The 12,048-nt window shown below is 42.8% G+C and overlaps 1 protein-coding gene across 1 annotated transcript in view; it reads right to left on the bottom strand.

The window, feature by feature from the left end:
* The window catches only part of znf407 (zinc finger protein 407), a 141,740-nt gene that overhangs the window by 120,011 nt on the left and 9,681 nt on the right, over positions 1-12,048 (bottom strand). Inside the window, exon 4 of the mRNA XM_018683751.2 lies at positions 10,090-10,204. Within this exon, the coding sequence (XP_018539267.1) occupies positions 10,090-10,204 (115 nt within the window). The remainder of the gene's footprint in view (positions 1-10,089; positions 10,205-12,048) is intronic.

Here is a 12,048-nt window from a genome sequence, read left to right as displayed (position 1 = left end):
TCTTTTCTGGCCACATGTCCACTCCTCTTTCCTGCAGGCCTGACACTTGTGGATACTGGAACGGAAGGCAAGCAACTCACCCTACCCGTTTCCCTCCTCCTTCTTACACTTCGCCCTCTTCAAAAAATTACCCCCATCTGCCCCTGTCAGGAGCTTCAACACCATTTGGTGGCAACTACGCTGATGAAAAAGATTTTAGTGGCAGCCACAAAGCCTGATCCTAACCTCCTCCACCACTAAACGCAACATCAGCTGCTAGGGCCACAGAAGATGCAAGCAAACAAACAGTGAGACATAAAAGAGATCTGACACGCAGTATAACGTTTTAATAACTTTGTTGCACCACATCTGAAATGCAAACACATTAAAGTGGACACAGTGCCCCTCTCATTAAATACACAGCCGTGCAGACATTATCTACCCCCCTCCACACTCGCATAAACACACACCAAGACCTCATTGCCTTTCTGCATCCCTGCATCCATCCAACGGATGCCACCGACAAGCCTTGGGAGTTTTTCTACGGGGGTGTTTTATGGGTCCCACGGGGCTCGGAGACAGTGAGATGTGGCTATAGCACACAGAGGATCCCAGTCAAGGACACAGGCAGCATCACTCACTCCGCCATTATTTGCTCATATTTAAAGCTGGGGGAGGCGCAGGGGCCACCTAAGGGACTGTAGCTACACATGCAGAGGAGGATGGGTGATTTCAGAGTCCGACGGGTGTGCTGAGCGACTGAGAGGTAAAGGAGATGCAACACGGGAAAGAGAAAAAGAGAGAGAGAGAGGGAGAGGGAGTGACGGAGGGCTTTATATGTCAGCTCGGTGATACCAGCGTTTTTATGGCCGAATATTTTTCCTCTTGTCAGAGCTGGATAAGGAATCACCATAAGGTTGGGGAGCATGAATATTGCCCTTGAGGGCCCACTGTGGCTGCTCCTGTTTATGGTTGACTTGCAATCAGCCACCGATTCAAGACCCGCAACCCCTCATCCATCCACGTCAGCAATTAATCAATTAAACGGGCGGCAGGGAGGAGTAGGATCGGCTAGGTGTGTTAATACAATAGCCTGTTAAGGTTGATGTAATTTCATCACTAATGTCACCCATTCATCACAGCTTATTATCTGTTTCACATAGACAGTGGTCAATATCACTTCATAAATCTGAGAATCATGGAGATCTTGTGATATTAAGCCTGAAGGATCCTATGAAATGATGGACTACAAAGCACGAGGGCCAAAGTTAGCAAGTAAAAAGACTGAAACAAGCGGCAAACCTAATGGGAGAGATTATAAAACAGGAGTACAGACGCCCTATGTAATCACTCCGTAGATCTGAATTAAATATAGAACCCTGTTTATAAAGATCACAGCTAACAAACACCTAACACATCTAAGAATAGTCCTGTCCTTAGATACTGTTTGTTTCATAATATATACATCGCATAACTATCCATATTCTAAGATTGCCAAGGATGGAGCCCATGAAACATATACATTCTGTCTCTGATTAATCTTCAAGGGTTGAAAATAACAATAAAATTAACCCCCACTATGGATTCATGCTGGCTCCAGCACTTACCCCACAAACAGGATCTTAGAGATATCCTGCCTGATTAAACCACAACGTCGTATGTACAGTGTTTTATCATGGAGGACAGTGTGTGTGTGCGTGTATGTGTGTGTGTCTCTGTACAAAAGCGTGTAAATGGATGGGTTTGCGTAGGCGGAGGCCCTGTCTGCTTGTGCGCCTGGTATGAGCATGTGTGGGCCAGACCACATGTGATACACAAAGTGAGAGCAGTATTTGGCGTACCGATGGATATGAGGGCTTGTATCGCTAACAATGTTTTTTGGACTTGTGCCACTGACAGCTGACAGTTTGTGCGAGTATTTCATAACTTTAAATGTCACCATTTTCAAGGCCAAAATATCTGAAAACTTAGAGCGACTCAGTGTCTCTCCATGCAGATTTCATCCCAGTTAGGGTAGAATACGCCTCAGACAAAACATTGCGACAATGGACACTAGTATGGGACATATTATAATCTCACTGTTTCTAGTTAGTAACTCCTATAGCTTACTGCCTTTTTCCCATTAAACCCTCTTTTGTAATTATCTTTTCCCTACCTGTGGCTCTGGTTGCAAACCCAGCCATCAGAGTTTTTCTTGTTTTTTTTTTCCTGCTCCTTAATAGTTTAGGCTTGGTTAGACTGGGTTAGACTGTGCTGACGTTGTGGGCTTATAAAGCTCATTGAGACAACATAAGTAATACTGGCCTATACAAATGAATTTAACTTGACCTACTACTGATCATAACCATAATCCATGGATAATTGTTTGGAATCTTATCAAACTGTCTCATTAGACTTAATGGCTTACCTTAGACAAGCAGCATGGTGTAGATTAATTGTACAATAAATACAGTACATAATCAAACAAACTGCATCATATTCATCATATCAGGAGGACAACACAGACTGGCTGACATCCAGTTTTTAACAGAAGACCAATACCTGCCCTGTATATCGGTCTACTGCTACTAACAGCTTCAGTCAGACACAAAGAGCCTCCCTTCTACCCAAGCCAACATTTCCCCAGCACTCCCAGCAGGTACATCAGCTCAATTATGATGATGGCAATGACTGATTGCATTTTACCTCTCCCCTGTTCCCCAATAAGTCTGGCCATCACAGAGAGAGAGAGAGACGGAAGAAGAGAAGGAGAGACAGAAAGAGTCAGCCAGAGATAGCAGCGTCATCTCCGGTGAGCTACAAGCATCCCAGATGCCAGTCTCCGGGACGGTATCAAACATCTCGGTGGCAGACTCGCCATGAAAATAATCTATACCTACAGGAAGTCAATTAAAAAGTGCCAGGGGAGATTAAGAGCAGCGTGACAGCTTTTCGTCAGGCCACGGGTTTGTCTGGGAGAACCAGCGTGTTTTGCGTGTCTGCTGTGTGAGTGAGTGCAAGGTAAAGTGTGTGTGTTGGTAGTAAAGACGTTGGAAAGCAGGCAGCGGCGGCGGTGGGAGGGAGGAGACAGTTGCCGAACGCCCTTAAAAGCCCCCTCATGAATATTAAAAAGGCCGCTGGCAGACGGCAGCTCTGCCACAAGTTTGCAAACCAGCGTAATGTGTCTGTTTGCGCTGAGAAAGGGCTCAGTCCAGATATCAATTAAATCAAGCGTTGTCAGTCTGATGGCCCTCTCAATGGAGGGACAGCCCATTCCCCTCTACACATCAGCTCAGCTTTGTGTCAACCATCCATCTCTCATCCTCCCCTCCACTTTCTCCTCTCTCCCGGTTGCCATCTTTATCAGCCTCTCTCTCTCTCTCTCTCTCTCTCTCTCTCTCTCCCCTCGTTCTTTCCCTTGCTCTCTCCCTCTCTGTCTCTCAAGCAGCCGGTAACTGAATGCAGAAATTACTCTCCCCTCCACCTTTAACTCCCACTAAATCTTTCCCCTTTTCCACTTTGCTGAGCAGGGATATTTTATTCCTCCATCAAATATGCATCCCATTAATTAAGTTAAATTACTCCTGACTGCCAAATATCCCCTGCCCCGATGGGTGTCAACACAGAAATGCATGACTGTGAACCTGCAATGACACGGCCCCAACACTTAAACATGAGTTACAGCCTTTTTCAGCTCCATCCATGGGCAGATTACCAGACACTTTGGGCTGCGGGAATTAAGCGCCGTTCGCTCCTTCCCCTCCACCCAGCTTTTTAATAAGTGCACAATGGATGACACTCGCACTTCTGACAATGAGAGGACTGATATTTTAATTACACCCCTTTTTTCATCTGCCTTCCTCTTCATCTTTTAATTGCTGCTGTTAATCACTCATTAACTTCCCTCTCTTTATTTTTTTCCCCTACAATATACCTATGACATGATTAGCTCTATAGAACGGATTGTTCAGCAACATTTTAAAAATAATTCAACTACTTTTAAAGGATAAAGTTTCTACTTCTTTTGTCAGGGACCCAGTTTCAGGTAAGGGATGCAAACTTATTTTACTCATGTTTCTTTATCGAACTCAGCTAATTTGCCTTTGTGGGCACATAATAATCTTTAGACGGTAGATTCAAAGTATATAAATGCTTTTAAGATAGGGTCTTGTAGGCAAAGATTCCTACTTCTCTTCATTTTTGTCCAGAAAGTGCTGTAAGTTGAGATTTTAACAAAACAAAAAGTGATAAAAAGCTAAGAAAGGCTGAGGTCACAAGAAGTTTAATGTTTTAGAAAAAAAAGCTATTGAGATCATACATAGGGCAGACAATAGCCTCTTAAGTTAGAGAGTCCTCAAGAGTAGTATAACTTACTATCATAAGCCTATGTGCTGTGTTGGCTCCCTAGCTTAACTACTGATCTTGCCGTTTAGTGTCTGGACCCAATGTTTTGTTTTTGTTTGTCTTTGATTAAAGGGAAATGCTTTGATTATGAAGCCCCCGGGCCCCTGTTGTGTGCCCACTAAAGAATATGAGATTGTTATTAAAACCTAATAGGACTGATCTGCTGACAGAGATTTCTCTCTTTGTCTTCCACACTCAGAGATGCCGAGTGGGGTCCCATTCAAACTCTTCAAAAGCCTCCTCTCACCAGCACGAGACTGACCGAGCAAACAGACTTTATCTCCCTCAAGTACTTGTACTATGTAATTTGAAACACAAATTTAATAGCATTCATTGCCTTTCTGCTGAGTATTAGGCCTATAATCCAAACCCAACTAATGAAGTCATATGTTTGTTGTCATCTCCTCAGCTGAGAGAAATCTGCGAGGACACGTCACTTGTGAAGAAATAAAGTTTGACAAGCCAGCTCCAAAACAAGTATAAAAAGTGTAAAACTGTACACTGCTGGATTTATATTGATACATCGATGCTGTCTGGAATTGATTTCTCTCTCTCCTCTCTTTTTCCTCTCTTGCCTTTTTCTGTGTGTGCATGTGTGCCTGTGCATGAGTGTGTTTCTATTGCAAAAAACATTAATTTTACAAACATCAGCCCAAGGCTACTAAACACATCCAATCCATTATGCTGCGCTTTATCGTGTTATGGGGGGTAACGGGCTGTAAAGCTGTCTTGGTCATAAAGAGCGATCGCAGAGTGCCGAGTCAAACCAGAACGCCGAGCTCTCCAAGCCATACGCCGCCCTCGTTATCATCAGAACAGCTCCTTCACATACTTAACCTTTCCAGACCAGCCTTTCTGCATTATTTTCCAAATGACCTTTAGCGTTACTTATTTCATTTCCGATAATGGCGCACTAAATTTAGTTAAATGCATCAGAGCAAAATGTGTTTATTTTGGTGAAGAGGACTACAGTGACTGACAGGGACCATGTTCCCAGACAGACACTCGGAAGTGTCCAAAGCAGTAAATATTAATAAGTCTTCCTGATGGGAATAAATACCCAGCCGTGTGTCTGAGCACACATAAAATAAATGGATCAAAACAAGTTAATAAGGGCTTTACACATCTAGATATGGAGAACTGATACATGAACATGTGGTTGCTATTTGTAATATAAGTTCAAGGATGTTCTGGAGGGCATTACCCATGGGCCAAAGATAGTTCACCACAATTTTAGCCTTAGCCTAGGGTTAGGGGTAGGGTTAATGGTAAACCGTTTTTTAATTTATAAATAAAGCTATTTATTAGATAAATTCAGATGCCACTATGATGACCAGTGTTAAACAGGTAAGGTAAATAAGATTAGTGGTGGTCTGCCTTGAAGTGATCATACCAGATTTTTACAGTGCCTTACTTTACATGCCACCAAGTGCACATTTACAGCCATCTAAAGGTTGATAAAAACCACTAATGAAATATGCAAACACAAAAGGCATACTGAGCTGTTTGAGGAAAATAGTCTGTGTTTACATCTGTTGTGTGTTAATGAATTCTAAATTCCATTTCCTGCCAACACATGGTGCACGCTGTTGGTCACAAACATCTAAACAATTCAGGACTGTATCGGCTTTCAAAAGGTCTAACTCTAACATAAATACGTAGCTACTCTAGAGCTGTTGTATTACAGACACAATCCCCTCAGCCTGCAAAGAGCAGTGTGTTTAACGTCCTTGCTGTATAAGCAGGGGGGGTGGGGTGAAGGGATCTTAGTAAAATCGCTAATGTACGTGATGATTAAGTGTAACTCAAATACCGAGTGTGTTGTTCATAGGCCTGACAGGCAGTAATTTGGTGTATTATATTCTGCAGTTTTAATTGCACGCCACCAACGTGTCCCTGTGACACGTTATGAAGCGATGATGTACAATTATTTCGGGGCGGCGGGAGATCAGTGGAGTGACATTATAATCATCCTCATAGGGATCCCTCTCTTCATCTGCAACAACCATTAATGTTTAAATGGGAAGAAGGGAGGAAAAAAAACATAAAAATAGTTCTCAGGGAGTTCTAACCAGAATCTGTTTGAGGATTATAGAGAATCACGTCAGGGGAGAAGGAGAGGGGTGTGGATAGACAATAGAGGGGCTGAGTTAAGTGACGGCTTTCTCTGGATAAGCAGCAAGCTAAGATGCTTCTCCACTGTCACTGCCAGGCCTCACACTACTCATACAGGCCCGGGCATTAAGGCACATTACAGCGGATGAGCCACGCAGGGCGGAACTGATGGGCTATTCTGGGAACAGACCAGACAATCTCACAAGACAGGGGGGACATAAAAACCCTGACATGAGCCAGCCCCATCCTGTTAACAGTCAAATCACACACACAACACCCAACATGAAATCATGACTATATATACTCTCTCCAACACTAAGTCAAGAAAACTGAGACGAGGGAGGGAGAGAGGGAGGGAGGGAAAAACACAATGCAGCCTCCTCCACAGAGAAGGCGAACTTTAGCACGTTGCAAACTTTCTGTGTTGTGAGAAAGCAACGGTTTTTAAGTTTTGCTCAAATTCCTGAAGTGACACTAGGAAACGGGCAGCTTATGACCCATAATCATAAAATGGCAGTCCACAAGAGGACAATCCATGTCCATGATAGTGTTAATACTTATAAGGCCCGGGTTGAGATATTAAACCAATGCCTCAAAGCATTTAGACTGTTTATGCATAATTTAACACCTACAACAGCACTGGATGTCCATTGCATCTTTGGGGAGGACAAGAGAGCGGGAGGGTGGAAATGCTGAATCCACGGCCTTTCTGGTAGATGATGGAGGAGAGGAGGAGGAGGCTCATTAAGTGGCCGAGCCCCACTGTGGACAAAACACGCCGGGAGGAAACACAAGAATCTGCCGTCTCACATGCTGGAGGATTTTTTTTTAACCAATTAAATATGAGAAATCTTATCTTGCATGCAAACAGCCAATTTGCGTTTTCTGCTGTTTTTGCACCTTAAGAGTTCTTTATAGCCAAATTAAGACAAATCTAAAGACAGATAAACAGATAGATAGGTAGAAACACAGACAAACAGACGTCTGGAGGAAGTGAGAGAAACTGGGAGGCAGGGACAGAAAGCCTAAAAGGTGTTAGCAATGATGAGCGAGGCTCTGACCCGCACACTCAGGTTTGATTGGCAGCATGGTCAAGGGTTCCAATCTGTCCTGGCCTTGCATTTGCATTTGTTAATTAAATGCCACAACAATATGATCTTTAACTATCAACAACTTCCCCTGCTCCTGAGAAGAGACCGGCGGCGGCAGGCTGAAGCTAAAGCGAGGTGGACAGCTGAGGTGCAGCACATACATTCGCTCACGGTGTCAGCGCCGAGGTAATCTTCTAGTCTGAAAGTTTAACGAGGAAAAGACAGCAATCGATGGCAGTGAAGAGGGATTTCTTTTCCCTTTTTTTGGAGAGGAAGAGCAAGAAAAAACACAGACACAATACACTGAGCTGATGCTCTAAACAAAATGGCGATAAACTAAACCCACAAAACTCTATGTCCCATGGAGGCCCAAGAGTATAAAGGCATGAAATAAATTAATGAAATCCAAATTTTCGATTGTGAAAAAGCAGCTCAAGCACAGTCCTGTGCTAATTGAAATGATAAATGGTGATTACACTGAAAAATCCTGAATAACTTTTTTTTTGGTTAAGTGAAATGTTGCCCCGTCATTAGTATCCGCAGGAGAATGCAGAGCTTAATCGCACTATAATCTCACTTTTCTAGGTCACCCAAAACAAAACAGGTAATCACATTACGCATTATACCTGAAACATGGCCATCCATTAGCAACGTGCTTTAGATTCAGATTAAGGACATATCATCAAACGTGAAAAGTTTGAGGAGGGGAGCAGGTTATGTGTATGTATGGCTCTGGCCTTAATGAGGGTGTTTCTGGGGGTTTCTTTGTGTTTGCTGCTCTTTAGTCAAGAGGAGGGATGGCCTGGTGATCAGTCAGTACTGAAAGCACACACAGGGCCGATTTGTCACCAGTGGCTGGCACTGGCAGCACACAGCTCCTCCATCCACATGATTTGTGAAACCAGGGGCTGTATTTAGTAGTCCCATTTAAAGGCATATTGGAGAACTGTTCTGTATGTATGTGTGTGTGTTTGTGCGCGTGTGTATGTAAAGCTAGACGCTTGGTCAAAGCCCAACACATTTGCAGCACTTGGGAGGAGAGGGTTTCAGCTGGAGGGCTTGTGAAACATGAGCCTTTCCTCTCATTAAAGGAGAAGCTGTGTTTAAACCAAAGCTTGTTTGCTCCTGCTGTAATATGTTTGCGAACATCAGCGGGAGCAAATAAACACATTCGCTCTGCTCGGCTTTAGAAGAACAAAATAAGCCAGTGACTGAACTAAATGGAACGGTTTACACAGAATTACACAGAGGGAGAAACTAATAACTCTACATATGTCTTCATCTTAGCGAGCGGGTAGCAGCAAAAGCTCGATGGTACAAAGCTGGAAATCCCACAATTTGTTCTATTCCCTGACTGCATGTTAAACAGCTTAACACGTCCATTTGAACATGGCAAGGCAGTGAGGAGGTCCACCATGGGAATGAAACAAACCGAACACAACATATGGTCCACATGTAGGGGGTACAAGGTAGCTGGATAATAACTGTACTCTTGCACTGCTGAGTATTTATAGCCTCGTGGTTACCTACATAAACTTCCAATTAGGATTATTTGTACAGCTGAAACCATGAAGAAGGTAAAATAAACTATTTCTTTTACCTTAAATTCATGAGGAACGTTGACTGGGAGCAATACATTTGTCTTTTTGCAAAGGACCTGGGAGCAGTTAACGGTTAGAGAGAGTTTATTCAAACATTAAGGTGAGACTATTCCTAAAATTTTTGAATTGCTTTTGGTGTGTGCGGTAATTTTCTTGTCTGAATAAATATTAGCATGTGTTAAGTGTCTCGACCAAAATACCGAGGTGCCAAAAGGACACCAAGGTTCTCTAAAGACATACTAATGAAATTCTTTGGATCAGCAGCCCATTTGGGCAGTGTGGGAGGAGATTTTGATATTTGTATTTATTCATTTTACAGATCTCACAATTTAAAAAAAAAAAAAAGAACTTGCCTCAGATTAGTAGCAAACCCAGCCCACTTCTCTTACTGCGGTCAGACAGGGTTACATTGGCTTGAATTATAAATCAGTTTGAAACAAATGCTATTTAAAGTTGGCTGTGCAATAGATAATTAGCAGATCACTCCTTAGAAACCAACAGGAAACCTTCCTACGTCTGACGAGAGGAATATTCACTGGTTGTCACTATTCTTTTCAATTTCAACTCCCAACTCAGAAACTATAACAGCTATTCTGGAAACTGAACCAAATTCCTCCTAAACTATTCCTAAGTTTGTTGCCAGGTAAATATGAGATGCTTATAGAGGCAGCAGGTAATGTTATTATCTAAATGCTAAATTATGGGTCCCGAATTTGATAAGGCCACATCAACTGTCAGATGGCTGTTTTTTTAAGACTTAAATCTTAAAAGAATATCAGTGTAACTCTAACACACATGCACACTTAACAACTAGGAGTACACTAGTTACTTAATAAGGGATGGAAAAGTACCAAATGTCCAGCTATCAAGGATAGTTAGAAAGTGTTTTCAGTCACAAACTTTTATTCCTTGTAACTCACCCACAGATGTCGCATTTGTACTCTCTCATGCCAAGGTGTCTCTTCACGTGGTTCCTTGCGTCTCCCAGCTGAGCGGTTGCAAAGTTGCAGATCTTACACATGAAGGGCTTAGATCCTACAAAACAAAGTACGGAGAGTTCATATGCCGCAGTAATATTATGTTTGAAAGAAAGAAGTGGCAATTTTAATAAAACATGACTGTATAGCAGCTGGGCAAAAATTTGATTTCACATTACAGATCATTTTTCAATGCCAGGCATGTGAGACTGTTATTAGTTCTGTGCTAGGACTTCAACCTACTTCACAGCCACAAAATGACTTCAGAATTATAAAAACAGATGCCCTTACTCCAGTCCCCATAAAAACTACAGTCACACTCCAAGTGCCAGGCGTCTCTTCTTTCACTCTCTATCTATCCTTGTCACTCTCCTTCATCTCTTACCTACTCTTCCTTTGCCTGTGGATGCGTAAATTGGATTCCAAAGGTCAGGGCGAATACGTAAATCAATTCTGTGTGCACTCACTACCTCCCGTTCCATCATTAAAGCGCTAATCACTCTGGCGGGCTTCACAGGGAGGTTTCTCCCTAATTATTGTCATTAATAAGTCCAGAGGGCGGGGTAGCGTTTGAGAGAGTGGCAAAGCTTCTGTCTGCCATCCGTCATTTAAGAGGAGAACTGCGAGGGCTGATGCCTGTGCTGTCTGTGTGACGCACGAACGACTTCTGATTCAACTTAAATCAGGGGACTTGACTCTTTAGGACAAATACAGAAGCTGTGTACACACACACACACACACACACATATATATATATACACATATACACACACACACACACACACACATATATATATATATATATATATGTATATATATATATATTCACAACTCACCAAACAAAACCCAACCCTGAATTCAACCAACATTCTCTATTTGGCAAAATAAAGTGGAAACTATAACAAATTCCTCCTAAACTCTCCCTAGTTTTAGCAGCCAGAGCCAGATTTAGGCCAGCATCACACAGTGCGACACTGCAATCTAAGTGGCAGCCTGGTATGATATCCACATACGCATCTCTGAGCAAACCCTCACCCTCTCCCAGTGAATATCCCAAGACGTTCTACAATATTTATTCCAGGGGCAGCCGCTGATTTGATTAAGCACTTTGTGTAGATTACTAATTCGTTCATACACGGTTCACTTGCTGTGAGCTGGAAGTACGACACATCGAATTTTAAGCCAGTAACGAAGATTGAAAGGCAAGCCTGTGCTAACAAGGCCCATAAACACAGGGGGCGGGTGGGGGTCCACACATGGGCAACAGCAAAGGCAGCCTCTGCATTTCACGTGTCCCTACAGTATACTACACACACACACACACACACACACACAAATCACTACACACAGTTAAAAAGACACACACACAAGAGCTAATAAAGGCAGATAAACACATAAAAACCCTATACATAACTACATACCTCACACCTAAATGTGCAGACACCCTCACACACACTAAAAGAATTCACACAACAAAATCATCAACACCCATAGAAAACAAAAAGACAGACATACACATTCACACCACACCCACCATCACACCTACACAAACCTACATCTAGATGCAGAACCCCACCTCACACCTATGTAAGTGCATACAGACACACGCATTAAATTCACAAGACATAATCACCCATGGACAAACAGAAGGGGAGACAATAATTCTCTCTCCTTCTCACTCACACACATCCTAAAGTTGAGGTGAGAGGGAGGCGTGTGGGGAGCTGATTTGTCCAGATGGCTGGCTGAGTATGAGACATGGCAGAAAGGAGAGAGATGTAACGTCCCTCAGTTCTCACATCTTATCACATTAATACTCCACCACTCCACTTAAACAGCCTTCGTGAAACTGAAATTGACCATCAATGCAGTGTCATGTTAAATTAATATTGCCATCCACAT

This window comes from Lates calcarifer, linkage group LG15 (genome assembly GCF_001640805.2).
Source record: "Lates calcarifer isolate ASB-BC8 linkage group LG15, TLL_Latcal_v3, whole genome shotgun sequence".
Lineage (NCBI taxonomy): Eukaryota > Metazoa > Chordata > Actinopteri > Centropomidae > Lates > Lates calcarifer.
The sequence above is the reverse complement of the archived record's forward strand: the minus strand, read 5'-3'. Positions and strand labels throughout refer to the sequence as shown.